At 38.1% G+C, this 15,201-nt stretch overlaps 1 protein-coding gene across 2 annotated transcripts; it reads right to left on the minus strand.

Annotated features, from left to right (window-relative positions):
* Window positions 1-475: 475 nt before the first annotated feature.
* rbp2b (retinol binding protein 2b, cellular) lies at window positions 476-11,027 on the minus strand. Of its 2 annotated transcripts, XM_079819861.1 has the most exons (5): window positions 10,949-11,027; window positions 3,118-3,266; window positions 2,796-2,974; window positions 916-1,017; window positions 476-707 (listed from the first exon to the last, which is right to left on the minus strand). In XM_079819861.1, the coding sequence occupies exons 2-5, from the start codon at window positions 3,188-3,190 to the stop codon at window positions 654-656; spliced, it is 408 nt and encodes a 135-aa protein (XP_079675987.1). In that variant the 5' UTR covers window positions 3,191-3,266; window positions 10,949-11,027; the 3' UTR covers window positions 476-653. The 2 variants fall into 2 exon arrangements, with proteins under 2 accessions (XP_079675987.1, XP_079675986.1); XM_079819860.1 differs by lacking the exon at window positions 10,949-11,027 and having other exon boundaries at window positions 3,118-4,876.
* Between the last annotated feature and the right edge of the window lie 4,174 nt (window positions 11,028-15,201).

The raw sequence follows: 15,201 nt of genomic DNA on the forward strand, positions 1-15,201 counted from the left end.
TAATGTTTGGTACATTCGTTTTTTATGGCTGATATAGTGAGAATATGGATCTCACTTGAAGAAAAGAAAAAAACAGCAATTTTGTACAGTTGCTGAAATGTATATTTCCAGAAAGTAAAAAATTCTATTCTGATAACTTTTAATGTGAATCAATGAGATCTTTAGCTAAATATAAATATCAGCTGTCACTGTATATCTCCCAATAATATGTCATAGTAAGGTGATATTTAAATGCTTAGTTTTATAATCAAAGCTCTGTATATTGTGGGGGGCAAAACATAATGTAATGCAATAGAATAATGATTGAGAGATGTACAAATAAATGTTCCTCAAAAGCTCAATGTATCATATTTGATGCTCACATTTTAACATGTTTTGAAAAAAATGTGTGGATATTCAAGTAAACCTCAGTTGCTTCAGTCTGTTTTATCTTGAAATATTTGATACAATAGTACAACAAGAATACAAGAAATGTAAAACTCATTATCTTTATTTAGACAGAAGAAAACAAGCCCAGAAGTGTTGACAGTGTCACATTGTGAGTCAATTTAATCCCCTGAGAAAGAAGTGATGCCTCAAGTTAACACACAGCTTGATTTTGATAGACTTGTTAAGTACAGCAAAATGAACGTGACAACGAATCACACGACAATTCAGTCTTTTCTTTTGTACACTTGTCGGCACACAGCATCCTCACATGTCAACTCCTGCAAGTGAAATGACCATGAGGTCAAAACGTTTCATTTGTGAGTACACGGCAGAGCAGGAATTGTATGAAAGGATAATAATATTCATTCAGTGGCACACTTTAAACATCTTAATTTCATAAAATCGGAAAAAATAAAAATACCATTTATTTGGAATAATGTTGATTCTAACATTGATCTGGTTAATATTATCCATAGAATGTCTCACCAGGTAAAGTTTGCCTTCTTCAATCCAGTGTTTCCATCCCCGGTTGGCTTTCTCACCTGTCTGGGTGGCCACCAATTTGTCCCCTTCCCAGGTCACCAGAGTCTAAATATGTGGAATAAATATTAAAACCCAGGAACTGGCCTGTTTCTATATTTACATGATTTTAAAGAAAGCAAAATTATTTTACAATTTCTTTTTACACAAATTATGCTCACTTGTTTTTTTTTATATTTTTTTATTGATCATCATATAATTCGGGACCACAGTGCATAAAAGGATACTTAAAGAGAGCAGCTTATTTAGAAATATCAAAGCACTACTATTTCTTATCCCAGTTCTGCCTAAAATAAATATATGGTTCATCGATCAGTACCTACATGATCAAGTACTTTTGTACTTTTACAAGGGATAGTTCACCCAAAAATGACATTTCTGTCATCATTTACTCACCCTCAAGTTGTGTGACAAACCTGTATGAATTTCTTTCTTCTGCTGAACACAAAGGAAGATACTTGGAAGAATGTTTGTAACCAAGCAGATTTCGGCAGCCATTGACTGCCATGGCATTTCATATCCCCATACAGATCTGCTTAGTTACAAATATTCTTCCAAATATTCATTTGTGTTCAGCAGAAGAAAGACATTCGTACAGGTTAGCAACAACTTGAGCGTGACTAAATGATGACAGAATTTTCATTTATGGGTGAACTATCCCTTTAAAACTGAAAATGATTACTCATACTGGAGTAATATTTTAATAGGGTATCTGTACTTTCACTCAAGTACTTGATTTGGTAAAACTTTAGAATACTGGTCCATCATTAATGAATAACTACACAGGAACAAATTAACATTCTAGTAAATATTATTAACTAACAAGAAAATCTACCTAACAAATTAGTAAGTAGTAGTGCTCATTGAAGGTGGTAGTTCACTATTGGTTAATCAATAACTATTTTCTCACACCTCCCATAGGACTACTAAAAACTACTATATACAGATTCATAATAAATGCATAATATATCATTATTTCTAAAGTGAAGGTCATAGTAACTCCTTAGTAACCCCATAGTAACCCCTTATTAATGTATGTCTCATATATTACCAAATCCTTCAAAAGGAATTACTAATTATTTGGATCAGTATTATAAAGTGAAAAACATGATAACTCAGTAATGACTGAAGTCATTGTACGCTTTTGAGGTTTTTGTAAAGTTTTGATAATGACTGAAGTGTTGCTACATCATGTAAGATCATGGTAACCCACTAGTAAGTGTTACCAAAACCATCAGAGGCCATTATATCCAAAAACCTCAAAAGCTTACAATGACTTCAGTCATTACTAGAGAGTTATCATGTTTTTCCACTTTAGAATACTGATCTAAATAATTAGTAATTACTTTTAAAGGATTTGGTAATACTTGAGTCATTAACAGTGGGCTAATTTGACCTTCATATATTATGCATTATTCATGTTAATTAGTTCTAGTGGTCCTCTGGGAGGTGTGAAAAAAATAGTTATTGATGAACTAATAGTGAACTACCACCTTCAACTAAGCATTATTACTTACTAATTCAATAATTAGAGTTTCTAGTTAATATGTTAATTATGCATTTTGTTCCTGTGTTCTAAAGTGTTACCCCTGATTTGTGTACTTTGCACAAAATCTATATTGACATGAGAAGAAAAAAAAAGAACTTTAATGTATTTTGTCCCTTTTGGGTAAAAGTTGAGGCCTGTTCTCTATTTGTTTTACTGTAGGTTCATCACTGAACAAACGGACTGAGATCATGGCCAACAGGCCAAGGCTGGGGTAACTACAAGTTAAATAAACGTATGTCATTAGAAGAGGATCACAATTATAAAGGAAATTGTTCACCTTTAGCGACCTGTTGTCAAATCCCTTAGTAAATTCTTCCTTCTCAACTCCAACAGTGAAGTTCAGCTCAAAGCTTTTGAAGGCACTCTGTGTCTTAATCACAAAGCTATCCCCATCCTGGGTGAAGACCTTTGTTGGAGTGAGGTGGGCTGCAATCTTCCGAAAGGGGAAGTCAATGTCTATGTAAGAATATGAAAATATTTGCTGGCATTGTCATTTCTCATACTTTAAATGGATTTGTCTATCATATTTTTTAAATGGCTTTGTCAAATATCATTTCTCTGTTGACTTAAATTGAAAGCAGACATCTGATCAGGCTTACCCAGTGCTTTCAGGTAATTATCAAGGTTTTCGTTCGACTCCAGTTCCCATTTTCCAGTGAAATCCACAGGCATGGTTGTGCGATGAGCTCTGGTCGTCAGTAGCGTTACCAGGTCAAGTGAAGAGGTGCATCAAAGCTTTTATACTCAACTGTTTATTCACAATGAGGGGAGAGAGCAGAGTAATGATAAGGGAGATCTCTGACCTAATTGCTTATGTCATGTTGATCAAAATGTTTTATAATGGGTCTCTGTTGAATAGTCTTACCCCCCACAACATTTTAGGCATTAGTTCATAGCATAAGCCATTACATGCAAAATGGTTGAACAAGTTGTCATAATATGTCAAGCATATTTCTATACATTTCCATTAGATTACATTTCCATAAGATATTCGTTGTGATGTGGATGAGAATTTGTGGCCTAACAGACAAGAACGTCAAGAGGTGTAGAAAGACTGCACTAATTCCTACAGCACTGAATAGTCCTATGTTCACATTTCTACTTTTGTTTTTTGTTGTTTTTCTTTGTGCTATGCAGTGCTGTCTTTTCCCTTCTGTATCGCAATGACATGGTCTGTCTCTGTCAACAAATTACAGTACAAACAGTAAAAACGTAAATGTGAATCTTGTCCAGTCTCTTACAATCAAACTACCACATACACTAAGGTGCAGGGCCGTGAACAGACATTTGGTGGGGCATTGGCCCAAACCAAAAAAAGGGGCACTATAAGGGGGTTGAGTATCATCTTAATGTAAAGATTGAATAACAAAGCTTTTACAATCTTATTGTAAATACAATTGTTAGGCTTTAGGGCTAATTCAATTTAAGTTGTTGTAATTATGCTTCCAAAAAGTTGATTCTGCGCTAATTTTATCTCATTTTTAATGGGGGTTTTTTATGTTGTAGATTTAAGCAGCAAATGAGAATTGTTAAAATACTTGAATGTATTTTGAGACAAATGTCTTGTTTATAATTTTCAGTTTTGTTCAAAGTAAATAAAGCAACAATTTTTCAATAACAGAAGAATATGTAAAAGTATGGTATTTGGGGTAAAAGGCACAATAATTAACATGATAATAAATGTCATATATTAGATTGGGTGTCCACCTTAGTCCCCCATCATATTTATAATGAAACCATCAGATTTAAAAATATGTTAATAATCATATCATAAAATAAAAATATATGTATTGGTTTTTATTACTGTAAAGCTTTATTAAATTATTATGGGATCTCATTCAATGCTTTCAGAATCTTTCCTTAAAAAAAGTTTATGTAGGCCTATTTTTAAAATATAGGCCTACTTTTATAATAACATATTTTAATATTTATTGAACAATAATGACTTCTTTTATTCATCAAAATAAACAGAAAATATGGCAAACTTTGCTAAAGAGATTTTTTTGAACAAGTATTAATTTAAACATGATTAAAAAGCAAATTTGTATTAGGGTGTGCCTTTAGCCCCATTGTACCCTTTTTTAAATTGTGTAGGCCTATAGCCTACTATTAATATGGTCTTAGTAAAATATCATAATGTTATAGATACTAATATTCTCAGACAATTGATTATGACGGGAAATATACTTTACAGGAGTTAAAGTTTGACAAACTGTAATAATATTCTATGATGATTTACCCGCTGAAGCTTTGAATCCTTGTTTGCAATGTTGAACGGGCTTTAGCCTCCCTTTGCTCTTTCTCACTCTGTCTTCTTTTTTGTGAAGTCATTGTTTTTTTTGTCTACAAAGTGTGCAGACAACAGCAAATTTGGTGTTATTTATATTAGATCAGATCAGGTAGGCTACAATAATTTGATTTATACAATTAATTATCTTCCAAGAACGTGGATATTTTGCACAAGTTGCTAGCACTATTAGAAGACAAGCAGCAAAATATTACCGACAAAAATACAAAAACAATTCCGCGGATCAAGCACTTTCTGTGATTTGGATTGTAGTTTGTAATCTACCTGTTAATGGGATGTCGGCTCCAGCTCCACAGAGAGCGCGGGCACTGCCACAGTGATCGATGCCGCGGAGCGAGCGGGAAAACACGAAGCGGATTGGCGGAATTAGTCGATGTTTGGTGGAACAGAATGCTTTTATGGGAATCCACTGGGGGTAAGGGAGGGAAGGGGAGCAAGCGGGGCACCTCAGCCGATGAGGGCAGAGGGGCAGAGGCTCTGGCCACCGGTCCACCCCCCTGTGCACGGCCCTGCTAAGGTGTAGGCCCTAACCTACAATTTACAATAATTGTCATCAAAACTTTAGCCATAGTTTACATCAGAACATACCTCCACAGAGTACACTGTTATATTGACAACATGACTAAGCAGTTTGACTGTCTTATCTGTATACAATGACACAAGGACTTGTCATTCTGATGGCACTGACATGTTCATTGACACATATATTTACTTTTGAGAGATGAACTAAGGATTTAGCAAGAGACTGGCTTTTGCAGGTAATCCATGATGTTTTGCTATAGGCTATTTGTACGAATTGTTTTGAGAGATGCACTTTATGTTTTGCAAATGTCGAGGATGATTCGAGAAATGTACCAAAGCGACTGAAAAACTGTAAGAGAAGTTGATAGTGTTCATAGTCATTTTTGTGCAATATGTTCATAGTGCATTTTACATGAGTTCAGAATAGCACATTCTGAACTCATGTAAAATGCACTATGAACATATTTATCAACACAATCTTTGCAGTGTAAGATTAAAATAGCCTAGGTTCCAGATACGTCCTGTGTCCCAATGTCGCTGTTTTAGTAGGCAGGTGTCAATGTCATTATCACCATATCAATATGGTGACAAATTGTCACCATATCAATATGGTGATAATGACAGTGACACCTAAGGCCTAGGCCTAGGGTTGCCACCTTTGGTGTGGCAAAATAAGGGACACCCATTCATGACGACCCCCCCCCCCCCCCCCCCCAAAAAAAAAAACACGTCATGAAATGATTATTTCTACATTGACAACTTTACAGCTCAATAATAAACCATAAGAAAACATGAGATCAAGAATGTGAACTTGCAACAGAACACATTTTATATTAATTTACATTTGATTATTTTATTTATTTCTAAAGAACTTTTTAGTAGCCTATTTGGTGCACTTTAAAGGGATATTTCACCCAAAATGAAAATTCTGTCATCATTTACTCGCCCTCATGATGTTCCAGACCTGTATGAGTTTCTTTGTTCTGCTGAACACAAAAGAAGATATTTAGAAGAATGTTTGTAACCAGGCTTCTTTGGGGGCACCATTGACTTCCATAGTAATCTTCCTATGTGTTCAACATAAAGAAATGTATACATGTTTGGAACAACTTGAGGGTGAGTAAATGATGACAGAATGTTCATTTTTGGGTGAACTGTCCCTTTAAGCAGTCATTCTGAACCAGTAATCACTTTTTTGAATTTCAAAAATGTAATTTTTTTAAATTAATTTACTTAAATTATGACTATATTATCATGTAATTATTTGTCCCATTTTTATCAAAAATTTTTTTAAATGTCAAACTTTATATGACAGGATTATTGGTTATGTATGATTATAGCGTAGCTAAATTATAAATTAATAATTACATTTATTAGGCTATAATCTATTAATTAACCTGTCTAAAAAATAATAATTTTGTCTGCAAAGATCTGATAATATTATATTAAGATATTATCCATTAAAAAAAACTATAGGCTACCTTTAGAAGCACAGATGTGTCTGTCACCGCTGTTGCTTTAAGACAGTCAGTCTGAGACACTGAAATGCTTCTCACAAAGTGTGCAGTTGGCCTGAGGTTCATCCTGAGTTACTGGACAGACCCATTGATACCTTTTTGATATTCAGCTCTATATCTGGAGATCCTCTTGCGTTTAAACGGTGGACGCGACGCGAGCTCGACATGTTTTTAAAAAACCGGCAAGTTTACAGGCACACGGCACAGGGCATGTTCTCGAGACTCCGCCGCTATGGCAACAAAGCCGCTAAAACGCAATCACGCACAAATGAGCTCCTGTACTACTTATTGTGAAATTGATTTGTTTATATTTGCTATAAGTATTCTCCACACTGCAAAATCCTTGTGTGTTTATTGAACTACGTGTGGACCTATGTAAAATACGGAACAAATCGCGTCCCGTATTGGTTTGATACGGAACGCGTAATTTTGCTTGTAAATACGGGACGATTCCGTATTTTACGGGACGGGTGGCAACCCTACCTAGGCCTATGAACAACATGTCGTTGTTCAATTGAATAAAGTCGTTGGAAACACTCGTTGTCGCTCGTGTTGCCAAACACCGAAGAATTAATGATGCACTGCTGATTTGTCACTACTATGTCAATGTTAATTTCACTGTGACCATCTTTGCAGCAGAAACGCTGTGAAAACACATTCAGAGTATTGGTTCATTTGCCCTCAACAAAGTACACTGATGTTCAAAAGTTTGGGGTGAATTAGCTTTTTCATGTTTTTCACAGTCTCTTTTGCTTACCAAGGCTGCATTTATTGGATCAAAAATAATAAGATAATATTAATAATAATATTATAATATTGTGAAATATTTTTACAATTTAAAATATAGGTTTTCTATTTGAATATATTTTAAAAGTTTGTGTTTACATAATATATATTTAAGAAATAATTGCATGTGTATACTGTATATATATTAATATAATATATATTATATAAAGTATAAATATTTTATGTATAAATCTAACAAAATGTTCTTAAAGGAGAACTCCGGGGAATTTTTAAGTTAATCTTGATCGTTATACCTTTGTGAGTACTGTCTATAAAAAAAAACGAACCGGATTGGTGCTTGCAACATGGAGCTGTCCCGTGGGAACTCAGTTGTAGCCGGAAAAAGGCAAATAGTCCAGGTGGGAGGAGCGTTGTGTGTGTGAAGAGTGATGATCGGCTCACAAGTGAAGAAGCTCACAAGTTGTGGCAACAGAATGCGAAAATACAAGAATTTACATTTTCATCGTCTTCCTTTTCATGACCTCGAGATTCTGCAGCTCCTCCCACCTGGACTATTTGCCTTTTTCCGGCTACAACTGAGTTCCCACGGGACTTCAGCACAAGCCTACAGCTAGCCGTCTAAAACACTATTTAGGTGAATTTAAACAATGGCTAAATGGCTAAACGCATTTTGTTGTCATGTAAGGGCCCTGTTCATGATGGACAGACATTTGAATTGCATTTTGTGTCTGTTAAGAGGCACAAAGACACTCTTTATGTATATGCCCCCATAACTACCGTTTTAGCTGCGTGGGAGCTCTGGGCATTAACTGTAACAGCTCCGTGTTGCAAGCACCAATCCGGTTCGTTTTTTTTTTCTATAGACAGTACTCACAAAGGTATAACGGTCAAGATTAACTTAAAAATTCCCTGGAGTTCTCCTTTAAATATATACATGCATGTGTGTGTATTCAACCAGTATACACATACACTATAAGTTTTGGGATGCCTGCCTTTACACGCACACAAACTTTAATCCCATTCTTAGGGTTTATGGAGTTGGTCCACCCTTTGCAGCTATAACTGCAAATTCTACTAATTCCTCCACACCAAATTTACCCATCCATGTCTTTATGGACCGTGCTTTGTGCACTGATGTGCAGTCATGTTGGAACAGGAAGGGGCCATCCTCAAAACGTTCCCACAAAGTTTGGAGCATGAAATTGTACAAAATGTCTTGGTATGCTGAAGCATTAAAGGATTAGTTCACTTTTAAATAAACTTTTGCTGATCATTTACTCACTCCTATGTCATCCAAGATGTCCATGTCTTTCTTTCTGCAGTCAAAAAGAAATTAAGGTTTTTGATGAAAACATTCCAGGATTTTTCTCCATATAATGGACTTCAATGGGCTCCAAACGGTTCAAGGTCCAAATGACTGTTTCAGTACAGATTCAAAGCGCTTTAAACGATACCAAATGATACCAGACAATGAATAAGGGTCTTATCTAGCGAAACGATCAGTTTCTGCGAGAAACCGAGCAGTATTTATGCTATTATTTTACCTATTATCAGACGAACGTGATCATCTCTGAGCTCCGCCATAACTTCCGCTAAGTGAGGTCAAAATACGAGCGTGGCCATAGATATATCAATCGTAGATGCCTCATTCTAATGATCCGTGCTGGCGCTAATGAGGCATCTACGTATACGTCTATGACCACGCTCATATTTTGACCTCACTTAGCGGAAGTTATGGCGGAGCTCAGATGATCGTTCGTCTGATAAGAGGTCAAATAATAGCATAAATATTGCTCGGTTTCTCGCAGAAACGGATCGTTTCGCTAGATAAGATATTAATTGTCTGGTATTGTTTGAAGCCCTTTGAAGCTGTACTGAAACTCATTTGGACCGTTTGGAGCCCATTGAAGTCCATTATATGGAGAAAAATCCTGGAATGTTTTCAACAAAAACCTTAATTTCTTTTTGACTGCAGAAAGAAAGACATTGACATCTTGGATGACATGGGGGTGAGTGATCAGCAAAAGTTTATTTAAAAGTGAACTAATCCTTTAAAGGGTAACTAAACCCCTGCTCAGTAGTGATGCGCGGGTCGTCTCATAACCCGCGGGCCCCGCGGGTAACCTGCGGGTCGGGTTGGGGCGGGTTAAGAAATCTTCACTTATTTGCGGGGCGGGTTGGGGCGGGTCATTAAAAACAAAATAAAAAAATCTATGTATGTTGCCTGCAATTCCCTATAGCCTATATAAAATATTTGGGAGTATCTATTTTCATATTTTATTAGGTTTTTTTGATAAGGTTACAATATGAAAGCCGTAGCAACGTAACTTGCATGATGTCCCCAAGCCTTTGGCATCACGCGGCACGTCATGACAGCTGCGCGCCGAGCAGCTCCCACCACCGGCAGCCACGACAACAAAAACAGAGAGATAAAAGTGAAGATGGAAGACGAGGTGCTGGAGTCTAGCCGAAATAGATTAAACCCTGGTACAGTGGACGCCATTCTTTGTTTGCACAGCGAATGTAAACACGCTATGAACATTTCTGTGTGCTAAATAAAACAAAAGTTTAGTGGTTATATGTAGCGTAGGCTATAAACTGCCTATACAAATCTGAAATAAAAAATGGTTAAGCCTTCAAGATCCAAACGCTACTTTGGTGAAAATTAAAGGTTGAAAATCTTTATCATTATCTTGTTATTAATATGACCTGATTTATGATTAATGGTCGCGGATGCGGGGCGGGGCGGGGCGGGGCGGGTTTTAAAATTGATACACTGGTGCGGTGCGGGCTGGGGCGGGCCAAATAATTTCATAAAAGCAGGACCCGCGGGTTGGAAAAAAAGCCGACCCGCGCATCACTACTGCTCAGAGCTTAACTCCACCCACTGGCAAATTTTAGGTGTGTTCGACATCGGCTGTGGCTGGATGCAACTGACCGGCGAGAGTAGCCGCGTGCAGGCGGGGAGGAGCTGCAAACACAGACGTGAAGTCGGACACTTTCTGCTTCCCGCAGTGACGCTCGCGCTGTGTTTGCATACTTTATCAGCTGAAGTGAAATAAATGCAATATTTGGCAATACACAGATGTTTCAGAGACATTATTGTCATGTTATACTTTATGCACTGCTTAATACAGCGTGTGTTTGTACAAGAATAAAGTTCAACATATAAGCCTACACTATCAATGAAGTGGGGTCTACGTTTTTTATCAGTTTTATTTTGATAAACATGACAATATTACACTGCGCCTACATGAAAGTAGGTTTTACTGTTATAAAAAACAGATTTATGAGCATTAGTGGAACTGAAGGTTTTAGAATAAACACGAAACACACGTGATCGCTGTCATGCGGTGAATCTGGCCAATCGTGGAACGGCTGTGTCGTCATCAGAGCCCGTGCAGCCTCGAGCAGCTGCTTTGGAGAAACTGCACCGGCTGTATTCGCCGGCTGCTCTCGAATCGCTCTCGCGGCACTTTGTTGACATACGTCACTGTCACGTGGCGTCGGCGCTGCCTCAAGTCGGACAAAATTTCTAACCGGCATGCACTGCTTCAAGTCAGCCGCCGATCGGTCTGCGCATCGCTGGGTGAAGTCGAACAAGCCTATTGAAAAATGCTGGAAAAGTGGGCAGAGCCCAGCGGAGACAGAGGGGATGAACCGAGGGCGGGGCTGAGCGGAGGACGTGCATCTGAGACCAAGCGGCAACCTCCCGCAGTTTCTCTTGAAGCCAATACGGAAGTGCCTCAAACTGCAATTCATCGACTGGCCGCTAGGGACAGGATCCAGAAGGGAGCAGAATCTCATTGAGCCCCATGTTAAAATGGTCAACTTTAGAGCAGAATAAAACATGTTTACAGCCTGGTACAAATTGTGCTTTTGGTCTATACGGCTCATTTTGCCCTTCATGACAACTGTGAGGGGGGTGAATTTTTTTATAGCTCATTCGTTTACATTATATAAAGCCTTAAAGTTCTGCATAATTAAGGGCGTGGCCACTTCGAGTGACTGGTGGATAGCCATTTATCTGCTGTCTGTTAGTCATCGCGTCACTTAAGCTCCGCCCACGTCCCGCCTTTTTGCCCATTTTCTGTTATCCGGGAGTGACGCGCGATGACGCGCTGCCAAGATGGCAACGGCCACCATTGCGCTTCAGAACGGCTCATCAGAATCCTATGGGTGACGTCACGGACACTACGTCCATATTTTTTTACAGTCTATGTCTGAGACCCGCAGTGACGGATTGATTGACATCTTGCTGACTCGCGAGTCGCAAAGATGGAGAATGACTGGAGTGACGCCAGCTTTGCAACAGAGCGGTCATTTCTCCTACCTTCACCTGAAGTGGAGGAGGGTGGATTGTCTGTAGACACAAACCCGGAGCCTTATCAATGCGAGCCGCTGCTCAAACTGCGTTAACTCCCGATGCAGACGATGCTAGTGAAGCAGCCGCGCAAGAGAACTGACCTAATCTATCTGCGTCCGCGGCAACCACTTGCGTGTCAGGGTTTGAAAGCGCGTCTCATGTATGAAAATTATCTGTACACATGACGGGCGGCAATAATATCGCAAGAAAAGCCTGACGTGTACTGACAACTGCATTATTTAACCGTATTTTCTTCAATACAATGTTAAAGCAAGTGTCAAGTGAGTTTCATTCATAATATTTCTATTTCATGTAACATGACAGTTCATACCGGAGTGAAGCCGTTCTCATCGTGTGATTGGGGGAAACATTTCTGAGGGCGTGGTGAGCTCGTGCCAGGGGTGCGGATAGTGAGCCGTTGGAGGTACCATCCTACGTCACGATGTACCACAACGTCCAATAGGAAAATTCAACTGCAGTAGCCACCGTTCAACCTTAAGAGGGCAGCACTTTGGCGGTTTTACACCATATTTTATAGAATTAAAACACTTTATACTCAAATGTCAAAACATTTTCTCGAATCAATGAACAGCATTAATAAAGCCCCAGTATTACAGATCATTAACTAAAAAAAGTTGGTTTAGGGTTTAGTTACCCTTTAAGAGTTCCTTTCACTGGAACTAAGGGACCAAGCTCAACCCCTGAAAAACAACCTCACACCATAATCCCCCCACCGCCAAACTTTACACATGGCACAATGCAGTCAGGCAAGTACTGTTCTCCTGGCAAACACCAAACCCAGACTCGTCCATCGGATTACCAGACAGAGAAGCGTGATTCCTCACTCCAGAAAACGCGTCTCCACTGCTCTAGAGTCCAGTGGCGGCGTGCTTTACACCACTGCATCCGATGCTTTGCATTGGACTTGGTGATGTAAGGCTTGGACGCAGCTGCTTGGCCATGGAAACCCATTCCATGAAGCTCTCTAAGCACTGTTCTTGAGCTAATCTGAAAGCCACATGAAGTTTGGAGGTCTGTAGCTATTGGCAGAAAGTTGGAGACTTCTGCGCACTGTGCGCCTCAGCAGGCGCTGACCCCGCTCTGTGATTTTATGTGGCCTACCACTTCGTGGCTGAGTTGCTGTTGTTCCCAATTGCTTCTACTTTGTTATAATACCACTAACAGTTGACGGTGGAATATTTAGTAGTGAGGAAATTTCCCGAATGGACTTATTGCACAAGTGGCAACCTATAACGGTACCACGCTTGAATTCACTGAGCTCCTGAGAGCGACCCATTCTTTCACAAATGTGTAGAAGCAGTCTGCATGCCTAGGTGCTTGATTTTATACACCTTTGGCCATGCAATTGATTGGAACACCTGAATTCAATGATTTGGAGGGGTGTCCCAATACTTTTGGCAATATAGTGTATATTATGTAAACACAAACATTTATTTTGTATGCGATATTAATCACGATTAATTGTTTGACAGCACTAATATATTAAAATGTAATTTATTGCAAAACTGTATTTTCAGCATCATTAATCCAGTCTTCAGTGTCACATTATCCTTCGGAAATAATTTTAATATGCTAATTTGCTGCTCAAGAAACATTTATTATCAATGTTGAAAACAGTTGTGCAGCTTAATATTTTGTGGGAATCGCGATACCTTTTATTTAGGAATCTTTGATGAATAGAAAGTTATTGCAATGGAAAGGGCATACTGCATAAACAATATTGTTAATATAACCACCCACTGAGATGCTGCTGAAGAAAAAGGGGGCGAGTGGGGCATTATACAACGTCATTGTATTTGATCTTCATTCCTGTGATCAGAGAAACTCTGTATTTGGACTCTATTGTTAAGCATGGAAGACAAGATAAGAGGAAATATGTCAGGAACAAGAACGATTTCCAGCGTTTGATGTTCAGAAGATCAGAATACCCAAAGGCTACACTTTATTCTTTCACCACTGTTCCAGCACTTAGTATATATTTATGAGTCAGACTTTATCTTTAATGCTCCAACCAGTGTGTCATCAAACAGGCCTGTAAGAAAGTAGGACGAATATGAAAGTACAGAGGAAGAATATTTTGGTAATACTCCAGCATGTGTTGTTGTAAGCCTTTTTGCTATTACAGGAAGGGAAAAAGATTCAAACTTAAATTTCCTACATGCACGCAAAAGTAGACATTTTTGTACAAAATGTCCATGGATCTTGTCTGTCAATCTGTCTGTCAAAAAAAAAAAAATTCTGCTTTTTTGTTCCATTAGAAAAACAAAATAACATGGAATGGGATCATGTTTTTTAAAGCAATGAACACTTTTCAAAGAGTAAAGATTATAATGTTACAAAAGATGTATATTTCACTGTTCTTTTAAACTTTCTATTCATCAAAGAATCCTGAAAAAAATGTACCTCCGTTTCCACCAAAATATTAATCAGCAAGTTTTCAATATTGGTAATACTAAGAAATGTTTCTTGTGCAACAAATTAGCATATTAGAATGATTTATCGTGTGATGCTGAAGACTGGAGTAATGGCTGCTGAAAATTCAGCTTTGTCATCACATGAATAAATTACATTTTTCAAAATATATTAAAATAGAAAACAGGTGTGAACTAATCAATAAAACAATGAATCAATTAACACAAACCATGAAAATGGTTCTCTGGGTAGGCTTCTCTGGTCTGGGTTCAGGCCAAATTCCGAGCTCGGAGCCCTCCCCGAACAGCACGCCAAATACGCATAAATTACTATATTATATTACTATATTTCATGTAGGCTACGTGTAAACTTGTGAATGTAATTAAATATTTGTTTATTTCTCACCAAAGCTCGGTTTATTTTGCTGTAGATCATTAAACTGTTACACTGGCTCAAAAGTGTCCGAAATCGTGCCTTAGTGTGCTTACACTGGCAGTGAGGCAAGTCAGCTGCCACATCAAAACCTAGGCAGCTGACTCGTTGCCTCGCTACCTTATCAGACAACGCTTGTAAAGGCAGCGTTTGTGCATGAAGGCACCTCACGAAACTAATTTCGGCCTAAATTCTTAGACTTTAAATTACATTCTTAAAGTTGTTTTATATTCGGACTTCCGCGTTTGAGAACTGTCTCAATATAGCCTATGTGCAATAAATTAATGTTTGCAAATTGTAAACAGCGACATGATATTGTGAAGCAATGATTGTCAACCTACTACACTTTTCACAATCG

Source organism: Gobio gobio (genome assembly GCF_949357685.1).
Source record: "Gobio gobio genome assembly, chromosome: 6".
Taxonomy (NCBI): domain Eukaryota; kingdom Metazoa; phylum Chordata; class Actinopteri; order Cypriniformes; family Gobionidae; genus Gobio; species Gobio gobio.